We start from the raw sequence: 14,267 nt of genomic DNA on the forward strand, positions 1-14,267 counted from the left end.
TAGACACTGCCCTCTGATGGACTGTTGGCTCTGGGGAAGGCCAGTTCCCCGCCTGGGGCCTCTGCTGCTTCATGAGAAGGATGAGCAGTGGGGTGAAGATCTTCCTGAGCCAGGCACTCGGTCATTCTAAGTGGCTGGGATGAAGGGGTCACCCTCTGAGCCCAGAGCCAGGCACATGACCAGCTGCCTGCCTGGTTGGGCCTGCTCCATCCTTGGGTTTGTCCTAGGAGTCGAGTGGGGGTGTGGCTCCAGGGAAACCAAAGGCAAAATAAACCAGAGCAGGAAATGGCTTTCGGGGGAGGAGCCATCTTGCCTTTCATTCCTCAGTGCCCCCCTCCTAATCATAACCTTTAAAAAAATCCACCTCTAGCTTCCACGGACTGTGTTCTCTTTCCCTCCCACCGAACACCTCCCAGCAGAAGCTCTGCTCCTTCCGCCTGTCCCCCAGCTCACACGCTTCCTCCATGGCAACGGGCCAACCTCACGTCTGTTTTCTGTTCCAAAGACTCCCAAAACTCACCAGGCACAAACTGGACCCAAATCTAGGCACACGCCACATGCCTCAGTGCCTGCCCCCTCTACCCTGCAAGAGCTGCTCTGTTCTCCAGGCCTCACTGCATTACTGGAGGCTGAAATAAAAACTAGGTGAAAAGAAAAGTCAATAAAGCCCCCAAAAAGCGGAACACAGAGAACACGAACACAGAGAACACGAGGTTCCCTGGTCCAGCCCATGGCTCAGCACAGGAATCCTGTCTGTTGTAACCTTGATGTTGCTCCAGCCTCTCCTTGAAATCCTTAGTGGACAGGGAGCTCACTACCATACAATTGCTTCCATTACTTAGCTACTGTAACAGTGAGAAAGTGGGCCCATCATCTACTTCCCTATGACTTCTACAGACTCGTTCTGTCTCCTGGAGTCGGGGTGGGTGAATCCTCTCTCCTCCCCCATGATACCCTTCAGAAGAGAAACATGTCTGGGGCCCCTGCCTTCCCATCCGTCTGTTACTTGCGTGGCTCGGTTCCTGTACACTAAGAAAACCACCACCTTCGGATTCCAATATAGGAAATGGAACGAGGCCCCTGCCATAGTTATTCTAGCTACAGTGCCGATGAAAATGTGCTCTAGGTGGCTTTCACGTTTCTAAATTTGATACCTGTCAAATAAGCAAAGACTGAAAACAGCGGGGGACCCTGAACTCTCCTACTGCCGGCGGTCATGCCAGTGAACACAAGCCTCTCAGGAAACGGTCTGGCAGCCTGTTGATTCAAGAGCCGTAAAAACACCCCTGCCCTTCGACCCAGTAAGCCCGGTCCTGGCAGTTTATCTTCGGAAACTAGCTTTACAAAAAGGAAGGAAGGGGGGAAGGTTACATGCATTAAGATATTAATTCAAGCAACCTAGCAGTCAGCAGAAGAGCAACGGGGGAAGTGTGGCTGGAGTTGCACACGCAATGATGGTCCATGGGGCATCTGAAGGCTATTCTGCAACTCAGGGAACGTGGGGACTGTGACGGTAAGTGAGAAAGCACACTTCACACTGGAAGAGGGACATGGATCGGTACTGAAGGCCAGCAGGGAGAATTCAAAGTAGCTGATTCGATGTGGTGGGGGGAGGAGGGTGATTTAGGTTGAAAAGCCCTCACTGTCCGGATGGTTGTCATCTGTACAGTAAATGAAGTAAGAAGAAATAGGCAATGTCACTGGGACTCCTTTGGCAACAAAAATTAACGTGGGCCCTGGCTGGTGAGGCTCAGTGGATTGAGCGTGGACCTGCAAACCAAAGGGTTGCCAATTCGATTCCCAGTCAGGGCACAGGCCTGGGTTGCAGGCCAGGTTCCCCAGTAGGGGGCGCGCGCGAGAGGCAACCACACACTGTTTCTCTCCCTATCTCCCTCCCTTCCCCTCTCTCTAAAAATAAGAAATAAAATCTGAAAAAGAAATTAATGTGGGAGGGTATGGGGTTCAGTGTGAGGGGAGCGGCCCAGCCCCTTGCTGTTTTGTGCTTCTGGGGCTGCCCCACCTGTTCCAAGGAGAAATCTAGCACCTGCCCCGCCACCTGGGGTGGGTGGGGGGAGGGGAAGCTACCTGGGAAGAAACAGCCCATCGCAGTACTCAAGCTACCCAGAGGAGCTTGGAGGCAAGTGTATTAATTTTATTTCTCCCTAAGAGCAACCATAGCACCACCATAAACGTGGGGTATTTTTACAGCAGAAACTCAGCTTCCAGCGGTCGCAGGGTGAACAGAGGTGAAAGGCAGGGATGTCAGAGAACTCCATCCCCACGTCTGCAGTCCCCGCTGCGTGCTGTAACCTGACCTCGGGAACAGGGGGCAGAGCCACCGAGCGACAGTGAGTCCTTCAGCCACGCGTTTGGACGCCACAGGCGGGGGTTTGTGGCAAGATGACACAGAGCATGCAGGAGCCAGGCGTGAGGACAGGAAGAGAGCAGTGGCCACGCGTGGGACATGCGCCCCATCTCTGAGAGCCAGGCAGCAGGCACAGAATCCCGGGCATTCCAGCTCTGGGGACCAGCAGTACCCAAGGTGATGGTGGCGTAAATGACTCCTTCGGGCACCTGCACCCATCTGGGGACTCCAGTGGGGGGACCTCTGCCAGAAGGACCTGTGTGAAATCCAGAAGCACAGACAAAGGCAAGATAGAGACAAGATGAAGAAGGGGACAGCCCCAAGAAAGAGACACCGAGACACCCGGGTGAGGAGGGGGTGGCTGTCCGCCATCAGGTGTTAGTGCTTTACTGCTGGAGGCACGGGCTGGTCCGGAGAGGCCCCCACCTGGCCAAGGACTTCACGTCCCAGCCCCTTCACATGCAGAGACAGCCACGTGGCTACTTGTCCCAGTGGAGTGCGGGAAGGTGCGTGTCACTTGTGGCTGGTGCATGTAAGATACACACAGGGGCTCTCCGCTCTCTCTCTGCAGAGGATTCTGTGGCCTCAGAGGGTGGCCGAGCCCACGCTGGAAGGAGCCTGGGCACCCACACTGCCTGCAGACCAGTAACACCACGCTGAGCTGTCCGTGCGTGAGAAGCAGACTGGTACTACGTCCCCGTGAACCAAAAGGGGGTGGCCTGTGAGGGCAGCTGTCGCCCCAACAGCAGACATCATCAGAGAGGTTGTGGGCCAGCAGCCCAGACACTCTTACCCGCTGCACGGGCCATGAGGGCGCTTCCGGCAGTTTCACTGGGCGAGAGGACTCTGACCCTATGCCGCAGTGTGGGGACGGTGCTGACACAGCAGGACAAGAGACCAAGACAGTGGTCCTTGGCGGGAAGTCAGCAAAATTGCAGCTGGCCAACAAACTCGAGCGAGGGGCTGAAGGCCAACGGCCACTGCTCCTGTGGTTACCCGTATGTCTCACTTCTCACACAGGTGTAGGGGACACCAGACAGGAACTGAGAGCAGGCTAGCTTGCATCCCAGGGAAAGCCGCCCCTGCATGGCGGGTGTGGCCAGTTCTCCCCACATCCCCCTTGGTCCTTGTCCTGGCAGGAGAGGAAGGGCAATCTGGCATCTTCTCACCCCCTTGCTGCCTTGGGGACGACCCCCAGTATGACTTCGCACTCCAGAGACAGACGCCGAGCGGCTCAGGTCCTTCCAAGCACTTGTTTGAGTCAGGATGTGGTGTCTGCCCCACCAGGAGGCTCCTGGGAGCTTCTGGGAGGCAGGCCCCAGCTGGCTCAGGCCACACCCAAGAGAGCGCCCTGGGCCTGAGGCGCCATGGAGGTGAGGGGCCCACCACGGTGAGTCACTTCTTCCTCCTTCCAGACGCAGCCAGACGGCTGCTACACACTCTCCGCTTGCTCTGAAGTCACAGCTTGGCTGGTGACCCCCAAACATCTCACATTCTCAGCGAATTCAAGCTAAGTGACCTCTGCCCACCAAGCAGCTTCTTAGCAGAAAATAACCTCAGACCAAACAGGTCCTTACCTCCCACACAGTTCCTGGGGCCACGGGTGGCAGTGACGTGGGAAGACAAAGAAGACTCCTCTTACCTGCCTCCAAGTGACAGGTCCCCTCCCACCCCTGGCTCCAGTCCCATGCTTTATGGAACCAACAACACACCTGCCAGCTCATCCCCCTCACCAGGGACTGACCTTTGTCTCTCATCTCTGCAGACTGCTCTGTACTTTCAAAGACCTTTCCCTTACAAAGGAAGGAAAGGGAAGCAGGTAAAAAGGGGACAGTGGGAGGACCAGAGTCCAGCAGCCTAGAAGAGGTCATGACCATCTCCTTCTCCCAGAACCTTTGCGGCCTTTCCGGGTTGAAGAATTCCTACACCGAGAGCATTGCTGAGGTGACTTCCTCAGGCTGAGAACCAGTGGCCAAGGACAGATGGCCCCAGTGGGAGCCCTGCCCCATAGCACAGATGATCCTTTGAACACCCAGACTGGCTGCCAAGGGACCCTCCAGTCTCATTCAGAGAAAAGCCAGTCCTCACCGCAGTCTGCAGCTGAATTCTGCATCCCCAACTCCTGTTTCTCCCCACCCCTCCACCTCACCTGCCCCTGCTCCAAAGGCCTCCTTGTTCGTCCTCAAACACAATAAGAGCTCTCTTGCCTCAGGGCCTTTGCATGTGCTGTGCAGTTGGGAAAGCTTTGCCTGCAGTTTTCTGCCCCATCCACTTCCCACCTCACTCACAGTCGCGCTGATAGCGACTTCCCTGTCGCTAGGGAGGCCCTCCCTGTCTAATGTAACAGCCCCCTCTCCCTGCAACCCAGCCTCTCCTGCTTTCCATCTTTATCATCGCTTGGTGCACCCTATGTTTCTTTGTTGTCTTCCTGCTGAGCTCTCTGGCCCCCTGAGCTCCTGACTCCTGGAGGTGTGCTTGGCATGTAGGTGCCCCTTTGCCAGCACACCTGTGTCCTGGCACATTTCTGTGCTGAATCCAGCCACACCCAGGCGGGAATGCGGAGAGCATCAGGCACATGAGCCAGCTCCTGTGGACCAGGCCGACCTCTCCTTGCAGGCGGGCTGGGTCTGCGGTAGGTCTCAGCTCCCCAGCGGAACGGAAGCTCAGTGCTCTGTGGCCAGTTCTCAACTTGGACAACGCTCGCTGGTAACAGCGGCCCGGGCTGCTCTCTGCTTCCAGCACCGGCACCTCTGCGGGAAGTGCTCAGGCCCCCTCCGAGCCCCAGCCCTGGCCCCAGCCTGTACCGTTGAGGGACACGTCATATGGCTCTGCTTCTTCGTAGTAACCCTCTGGAGACTCGGTCTTGGGGATGGAGAGCTGTTTCCGTTCTGGACTCTGTGGTGTGAACAAATAAAACAAACATTTTTTAGATGCGATGCATTGGCAGCAACTTGGAATTAACCCTTTGGGTAGAAGGAGGAGGAAGTCCAGAAGAAAAGAGGCTGAGCAGGACTTGCAGCAAGTTGGGAAGAAGGATATGGAGCCCCAGGCCCCTGCCTACTGTGTCTGCACTGCACCCCACAAGGGGCTGTGGGCGTGGTCCTTAACCCTCACTGAGCCTCAGCTTTCGCCCCTGCAACAGGGGGCTCGGGTTCCCAGCACACACACAAAATGCCATCATACCCGTGACACACAACACACACAAAGTCCAGAGGGTGTCGGGCTGCTGGGGTGGCTGTCATGGCTTTGAAATAGAATATGCTCTCTACAAAGGCAAGGGCTAGACACAGGCGCGTGAGGGAAAATGAACAGGTCTCTAAGGCTTTGGAAACGTGTACCGTAATAAGTTCAATCATTCATTCATTCAGCAAGTACTGGACGGCTCCCACATACCAGCTGCAAAGGGTGCATTCAGACGGTCGGTCCTTACCTGCATTTTGCCGTGTGTAATGCACACCCTTGTTTTTATGCACATTACAGATGGGATTATTGTACCCATTATTGTACCCATGGTATGTAATCATTGTGCCCATCTATAATGCACATCTGTGTTCTTCCCTAAAAAATTTGGGCAAAAAAAGTGTGCATTATACGCGGCAAAATACAGTAAGTAGGCACTGAATGTTTACAGCTCCTGATCAAGTGTATCATGAATAATGCTATAATAGACAAGGTCAAGGTCAAAGTTCTGTGGGAACCAGGAGGGTATGGGGAACCTTTAGGACCAAGGAAGGATGCTCAGAGGACAGAATCTTCTAGCTGAGTCTCAGAAACAACCCTAGATTCTTATGTGGCATAGGGGTGAGGTGAGCACAATTTAAATAGAATTAAAAACATATCCAACTGTGTAAAAGCACGGAGCGTGAAACCATCCCTGTTTCTCCATTATTCCACTTGTCAAATGGGAACCAGACTATGAAGCTAATCTTTCGGGCAATGCGGGGGAGACACAAGAGACAGCTGGTTGCATGGCAACCACTACTACAGGTTGTAAATGTACAAGCACCCACCCACGTGAGTCTCCAGAATCATGAAACCCTTGAGGGGGTCCAAGGGAATATTCATAATGAGCTGAGCTCAGAAACGGCCTGAAGTGCCTTTGCACTCCTGGTTTTGAGAAGTCCACCCAAGGGGTGGGCCTGGGCCTGTGGGGGACTTCCGAGTGACAGCAGAGGAGGGCCCTTACAGTAAAGGGGGGCACCTCGAAGAGGAGGCAGCCACAGGAAGGACCCCTGCGGCGGGGCCCAGACAGCCAGCCTGGGCTCGGGTCCCCGTGGAATGGTACTCAGCACAGGCTGGGAGAGTATGCACTCCCAGCTCCCTCCAAGGCGGAGTAATGCTGCAGCAGCTTCCCCCAAACCGTGCTCCCGGGCCGAGTCCTGTGTGGCTGGGTATCAAGAGTCTACTTGCATGGACCCTGGAGGGAGTGTAACTGGGTTGGAACCCAGGCTTTAGGCCTCCGTTGACTGAACCGTAGGTCCGTAACAGCCTCTCTGGTCCCCACTCCCCCTCTCTGTAAAATAAGAATAGTACCAGGGTCGTCTGAGAGTTCAGTAAGAGAAAACACAATAGGGATTTTGCAGGGCCTGGCCCATATCAGACCCAAGGAGGCTGTGGTCGGCGCTGCATAGGTGGTCACTGCAAAGGGACGCTCTGGAGCCTCCATAACCAGGGGTCTGCAGGAGCCCAGTACTGGGCCACAGGAAGGGGGGCGGGAGAGGCCAGGCCGCAAGCTGGGTCTCACACAGGACACTTTTAGCTTTATCTGACCTCACATCAAGAAAGCCGATAGAGTCCCACAGGCAGGCTGTGAACAGCCTTCACCCCAGCAGGTGCGACACCCAATGCACAGGAGGAAACAGAATAATCTGTTCATTTCCTAAGCAGACCGGCTGCTGCACTGGGCCGGCGGGTGCAGCTGCTGAAGGGGCTCGGCTGTGGCTGCTGAAGGGGCTGGGCTGCGGGTGCACCTCCGGCCGGGCTCCTTCCTCGAGGCTGGTGCCTGGCTGGTGCCTTGTACACAGTGTACATCATCGGTAGCTGCTAGTGGCTGACCTTGCACCTTTGCTGCCAGGAGCCCGGCCAGATGTCTCTGCCCCTCAGTCAGCCTGAGAAGGGGCTGCTCAAGAGACTCAGCTGTGGTTCTCCGAGAGCCAGCTTCTCCGAGGGGACAGTGTCCTCTCACCTGGGCAGGAGCAAGGTCTCTGCGCGTGGGTCCCGGGGCCCATGCTCCCTGAGCTAGCCGGGCCTCCCGCTCCGGCCTCCACTCCCACAGAGTGGTGCTGGGGCCCTTCTCTTGGTGAGGAGGTGGATCCCATCTAAAGAGGGGCTCGGAGCTCCCAAGGTCTGGCAGCAGTCTGCACGCCTGTGATGGGGCCAAGGCAAAGGGAGTTTGTCTTGTCCTGGCGTTACCACCATGTGGACCTGACTGCCCTGTCGAGGGGTCGGGCACCAGGAAGTGTCTGTCCAAGCCTCTCACTGTAAAATCACCTGTAAATGGATGTATATGGAGAGGCAGTATAGATAGGGCAGTGGTAGGAACCCGACCTCGGAGCCTGGGGTTTGAATCCTGACACTGGCACAGTTGAGCTGTGTGACTCTGGGCAACGGACTTGACCTCTCTGGGTATCAGTTCTTCTACTGCAAAATGGGGAAAGAGAGTCGAAACACCTCTCCGAGGGGCGTGTTGTGAGGATTAAACTGGGTTCAGCATTATTAAATACTCAATAAATAATAGCTTTGACTAACCTAAAAAGTAACATATAAAAGTATCATTCAGAGGGAACAAAGCTGCCCATGCACAGGTTTGGTGGCAGAAGAACAGAGGTGCCCTGGGGAGATGGGAAATGTTGACCGGGCTTCCACCAAGCTCTGCCTCTATAAAGAAGGCGGTCCCTGGTCTTAACCCGGCTGGGCAAAAGACAAGGCCCAGGTTCAAGTTAAAAGATAAAATAATTTACACAATTCCAAAGACAGTCACATTATTACAGAGACAATAGCCTAGATCGGCCATCAAAGGAGTGAGAGATCCTAACTTCTCAGGGCTAAGAATAAAGAACTACTACTTTAATCATCATCATTACAATGAGGATGATTATGCATCTTGAATGCAGATATAGAAGAGATGTGATTTCAAAACCTGAAATAACTTTCTGAAGGTTCACAGGCAGGGACAGGAAAGAACGCACCCAGTCGGCATGACTGGTCAGAGGTCGGCAGACTTTTTCAGTAAAGGGCCAAACAGTAAATACCTTTGGGGTCTACAGGCCGGACAAGGTCAGTGATCTCGGCTATTCAAGTCAGCTGATGTGGTACACAAGTATCCAGAGATGATACAAACTCGGTAAGTGTGACTGTGTTCCAGTAAAACTTGCCTTACAAAGAAAGCAGGTGGCTGTGGGTTTGGCCAGGGGGCTGTCGTTTGCTAATTCTGATTTAGATAGGAGCTGAACGGGTGGCCCAGGTGATGTAAGGTAGCCCCGCCAGTCTGAGCAACCTGCCCCAGAGTGCACTGCAGAAGGTTCCTGGGCAGGGGTCCCCAGACTGGACACGGCAACATCCTTTGTGCAGGAAGCTGTTCCCTCTACCTCCCCCCAGTGCCACCCCCACCCGCACACACAGAGCAACTCACTTAAAACCAGCAGCAATGCGTGTTCAGGCCTCTAAGGGGACACGGGGTGGAGATGGCCGTGCTAGCCAGGAGCACTGACCATGCCAGCGAACATCTGTTTCTGCTGCAGTGACCACAGCACCTGGCTGTGCTCTCAGTGGCCTGGAAGTGCCACAGCTGTCTGAGTCACTGGCCACACCCATGAAGTTGCTCCAAACCCCTGGCTGACCCTTCCACTGCTGGTCAGGCCTGCTGTCCACGGACTCTGGGGTAGAAATGGAGGGAGACCGGGGCCACTGGAGAGAAAATCAGGACATCCTGAGCCTGGGACAGAGGCCATACTCCTGACCCAGCCATAGACAGAGGACTCCAGGCAGATGTCCAGTTTCTGCCACAGCCACTAGCAAGCCTGGGGCCAGTCATTCGGGTAGACAAGCTGCCAAGGCGCCTGAAGCTCAGGGGTCAGGGTAGGGAGGGGCGTGGCTTTCTTTGTTGGGAGAGGCCACTTCAAACTCACGCTCCTGAACTGTTACTGCTGCTCAGGTCCCCCCTCGTCTCTTCCTGCTCCCTCAGAGGCAGAAGACACAGTTGTTCCTCTCTCCGCCCTGACACCACTCCTGGCAGCCTTGGATGAAGAGCTAGGGTCCCTCGAGCCAGACTGGATCAGAGAGGACGCCCGAGGGACAGCAGGCGTGTGCGTGCATGTGCATGCCAGGAAGGGGAGAGACCCCGGATTATGCCGGCCACCTCCTTTTTTACTCCGCATCCCGAAGCTCCCTGGGGTGGGCGTGGGTGCCCAGGACAGAACCAGGAAGAGCTGTGAAAAGGGAGTTTTATAGTCAGCACCCCTGGTCCTTCCCAGCAGAGACACTCCACTGGAGGGAAGACTGTCAAGTCAGCTGCTTTGCTGGGAATCTCCCCAGGCCTGGAGTTTGTCCACAGGAACAGTTACCGCAGGGATGTGTTTCTCTTGGGTGGCGACAGAGTCCCCAGCTCTGGCACCGGGGTTCTCGCCAGCACCGACAGAGCCTTTCCTGGCCTGGAGCGGCCCTGCCTCTCACATCCCAGCCCCAGGGCCTCCAGACCCACACTCCAGGGGACAGTGGGCGAAGGAAGAGTAAAAGCCAGTGCCAGGAGCTCCAGGGCTGCTGGGACTCGTGGGACTCGTGGGACCTCACAGGTTTGGGACCGCAGCCTGACCCCAGACCCTGGGGCTCTCGGCGCACCTCCACGTTTGCGAAGCGCAGGTCTCCAGGGCAAGCCAGCCCACAGGGCATTCGCTGCCTGTGAGACTCTGCCTGGGGGACCAACCCTCCAACCAGGTGTGGACCCGCAAGCTGCTGCCCCAGGTGGGGCCAGTGATGGCACTTCCACTGCCCAAAAGCCAAAAGTCCTGGGTCCCAATCAGACGCTGAATTCCCCTGCCCTGGCTTGGAGTGGCCACCTCTCCTCCAACACCACCCAGCAAGCGGAACTAGGGACACACCAGAACACGCAGCATCTCCCACGGGGCTACCGCCAGCAGCGGTCCCATGGAGCAGAGGGGGGGTGCCGTCTCCTCCACATGCTGGGCAGAAAGCGAGGGGGAGCTTTCTGGAAGGAACAGCACTAGTGCCTTTGCTCTGCTATAAAGGCCAGCTTCAGTCCGGGAGGCCGCAGAGTGGTCCGAACATACTGGGTCACCTGCGTCCAATTCACCGCCCAGGGCAGGGATTGGGCCCAGCTGTTTTACCTCCCCGAGTCCCGTCTCTTCATATGAAAAACTGGCAAACACGGGCACCCCTGGACAGGTGGTGGGGAGGACCAGGCTTGGGGACAGCTCAGAGTGTGGCTGTCACCAGAGTTGTCAGCACAGTGGGGACACCCAGGGACTCAGGCTCAGTCCATCAGTTACACCCAGCCTGAGATGAAGAGTCTCTGCCTGTTGCCCCCAACTCAAGGAGCCTCATGTGGTGGGGTGTGGTCCCAGGCACCCCAGGCTCCCCCGGTGTGGCCACAGGAGGGCAGCTGGAACAGGCCTGCCACCCCTCAGGAAGACAGGAACGGAGGGGGGCCAGCCTGGGGTCGAGATCGCCTCCAAGATGACCTCGGCCCACAGATCTCAGGGACGGATGGCTTGGTGGGAGCTCGGCACCCACGGAGTCACACAGCTTCCTGCTGGTGCCAACCCCCCAGAACCCCGGCCCCACAGAAACCCTTCTCACTCTCATTTCTTATCTTGTGAGGAAGCCCCCCAAACCGTCCTTTAGAGGAAAGGATTCGGCTTCAAATTCTGGTTCTGCCACCTGGAGGCCGTGTGACATTCAGACCCACGAGCCTGCACATTCTAGGCTCCTCACCCATAGAACATAACACTACTCCTCACTGCTCTGAATACTAATGCACAGCCTTAGCTCACTGAATAAGCGCTCTCTTCAGGAAGATTTCACATTCCTTTCCTTTAAATACCAGGAAACAGGAGCCAGAGACCTTAATAACTTGCTCGAGGTCAAAGAGCTAGTACCTGGCAAAGCTGGGCTATGAACCCAGGCCTATGATTCCATAAAACCATCTATCACCCTTCCTCCCTTCCTCCCTTCCTCCCTTCCTCCCTCCCTCCCTCCCTCCCTCCCTCCCTCCCTTCCTTCCTTCCATCCTTCCTTCCATCCATCCATCCATCCATCCATCCATCCATCCATCCATCCATCCACATGTGTGTGGCTCACTATGCAGATACAGACCATTAGGCACTAAACGAGAGAGTCCCTGTCCTAGGGAGCTTATATCTGGCCTAGGAGATGAGTAATACACAAAAGCATGTCCATGGTGGCCAGTGCCATGGAGGTGGTAACTGGACAGTGAGATAGGCAGTAACTGGGGCGGGATGGACATGGGATGATGGACATGGGATGGTGGACGTGGGATGGTGGACGTGGGATGACTGACGTAGGCAGGTCAGGGAAAGTCTGTCTGAGAGATGAGAAGGCAGCAGCCACTGAAGAACCAGGCCCAGAAAGTGCCAAGTCCCTGAGGCAGGACTGAGCAGGTGGCACAGTCCAGGAACAGAAGGGAGGCCAGGAAGAGCCCCCGCCAGGAGGCCGGAGGTGCAGCTGGGCCACACCAGGTAGTCCCCGGGGCCATGTAAAGAAACGTGGATGTTTTTTCCTAAGTTTGATGACAGCTCCTGGCAGAGTCCCAGCAGGAAGTGCAGTGTGCTGTGACTTACAATTCTTTGTGGCCCGAGCTGGCGACCATTGCAGACATGGCCGTACATGGTGCCGGGTAAAGAGCCTGTCGTGGCTCAGACACGCCATGGCACTTGCTAATGGTGATCTTCCTCATCTCCCACTTCCATTACCCTTAGCATCCTAGTACTGAGGCTCTGAGCAAATAATGTCATCTGCAGAAAGGCTTCCTTTTGCTCTGCCTCTCCCAGTGCCTTGCTCCATGCCCGGCACATGGTAGGTACTCGGAAAAGGCCAGACACTTGGTGGACTGATAACCTGTGAAAACAACTGGAAGTTCATGGGGCCCAAGTCAGGGAAATCAGGGGTCCTGAACCCACACTTACGATCTTGGGAGGTGGGAGGTCTGGAAGACTCTTCTGAGGGGCCGTGGAGTGCTGGCGGGGCTCCCCGTTGGTCAGCGGGTTCTGCTCCTCCGGCTCTGTGGGCAGCAAGCGGGAGAAGGCTTCGGTGAGGGGCGCCCAGCCCCACAGCAGGCTCTCATTATCCAGGAATGTCTGGTCACAGGTGCCCGCGTTCTATTTGAGCAGGTGTTAATTATCCAGGCAGCCGGTCCCCGCAGCCAACATTGTTTTTCCTCCAAGAATAGGGTGCAGCGGTGCCTCCGCCACAGATTTCTCAGCACAAGGGGCTGGCTGGGGTTTCTGGCAGACTCCCCACCCTCTCCTCCACCTGCCCCATGTCAAATATGGCCTGGCCACAGAGCTTCGGGGAGCAGAGGAGGTGCCCCGTGGTCACTATATTAAGCCACTGTGAGCTCTGACCCTGTGATTACTGCCCCTTCCTTCCCACAGTTTAGCCGGAAGGCCAACGGCTCCAGGCACAGTGGCTGCTTCTGTGCGGATGGGCTCTGCTGAGCCCCAGGCTTGGCCATGGGGACGGAGGTGGAAAAGCTGCACTGCAGAACTTGACCACCAACCCCCTGTGTGCTTTTAAGGAAAAGGCACCAAAGGCTCTTCTGTGCCTGACCACTTCGGCTGGTGGCGCAGGCCCCCTGGCAGACAGGCTCAGGCAGATCTGACCTCGGAGCTTTGGTGGCTGATGTTTGGAAACCAAGCTTTTAATAGGACTGAGGGCTTTGGGAAGCTGTCTCCACCTCTCTCTAAGCCTTGCATTCGAGCAACAGACAGCTGGGAGACAGGGCTTCTGATCATCCCTTTTCTAAAAGGAGGCGGCTCTGCAAACCTGGGCATGTTCCTGGGCTCTCCCAGCCCCACTCCTGGAGGTTTTCAGAGAAAACTAGCAAATGTCACAGGATGGAGGCTAATACAGTATGGAAGAGACACTGTGTTCTTCCAATGGAACATAAAATATTCCACCAAAAAGAGCACTTTTGAAAAAAACCTTTAATATCAAGGCAGTTACTGACATCACCATACCCTGCTGCTGCCCAGGGCCCCCAAACACACACATAATATCCAGGCTTCTATCAAAGGACATAAAGTTGGCACTGTGGGATCAGCACCATCCACAGCTGCTTTCTTCAAACATTTGAATTATGACTTCCTATTCCTGGGATGAGGCCGGAAAAGCTGAGAGATCTTAGGAACAGATTCCTTATCCATCAAGGGGACTTGAGACCTTTAAGAGGCAAGGAGGTGGCCCGGTGAAACATCTCAAAATACGTCAACCCAAAATACCATAAACCAAAATGTGACTTCCAAAAATATCTCCAACAGGCCTGTCTGTGGTGCTGGCTGGGCAGAAGGAGGGGCAGGACCACGGCTCATGCCGTCCACTCTTCTGGGAACTGGCCAGGCCATGCACAGCCCCAGCCCCATACCTTTGTCTTGGGACTCAGCATTCTGTTGCTTGTTGACCGTCACTTTGTTCATGTAAATGTACTCCTCATCGGAACCTGCAGAGGAAGGAGGGGAGACAGCGTCTTGTGAGTCACAAAGGAAAAGGGCTTCCTGAGAGAAATGGTGTCCCCTAGAGTTGTGGCCACCTGCTTGGGGTCCAGGAAAGACACACGACACTTTGAGTTGACGGAAAGAGTCCAACATGGAAGAGCTGACAGATATCCAAAAACAGAAATGGCAAGTTATCTAGGCAGCCAGTCCCTGCA

The 14,267-nt window shown here is 55.5% G+C and overlaps 1 protein-coding gene and 1 long non-coding RNA gene across 8 annotated transcripts in view; one reads left to right on the forward strand and one right to left on the reverse strand.

The window, feature by feature from the left end:
• Positions 1-14,267, reverse strand: part of AFAP1L2 (actin filament associated protein 1 like 2) — a 91,633-nt gene that overhangs the window by 14,299 nt on the left and 63,067 nt on the right. For 5 of the 7 annotated variants that reach the window (XM_053668444.1, XM_053668441.1, XM_053668439.1 and 2 more), the window contains 4 exons: positions 13,983-14,057; positions 12,526-12,620; positions 5,170-5,260; positions 2,538-2,621 (listed from right to left, as the gene is read on the reverse strand). In XM_053668444.1, coding sequence (XP_053524419.1) covers positions 2,538-2,621; positions 5,170-5,260; positions 12,526-12,620; positions 13,983-14,057 — 345 coding nt within the window. The remainder of the gene's footprint in view (positions 1-2,537; positions 2,622-5,169; positions 5,261-12,525; positions 12,621-13,982; positions 14,058-14,267) is intronic. The other 2 variants (XM_053668443.1, XM_053668442.1) reach the window with 1 other exon arrangement.
• LOC128627937 (uncharacterized) lies at positions 1,181-5,174 on the forward strand. The gene is made up of 3 exons (XR_008392238.1): positions 1,181-1,513; positions 2,209-2,711; positions 2,937-5,174. It is a non-coding gene; the product is annotated as an uncharacterized LOC128627937 (long non-coding RNA).

This window comes from Artibeus jamaicensis, unplaced genomic scaffold, assembly GCF_021234435.1.
Source record: "Artibeus jamaicensis isolate MK-2021 breed Jamaican fruit bat unplaced genomic scaffold, CSHL_Jam_final contig_490, whole genome shotgun sequence".
NCBI lineage: Eukaryota > Metazoa > Chordata > Mammalia > Chiroptera > Phyllostomidae > Artibeus > Artibeus jamaicensis.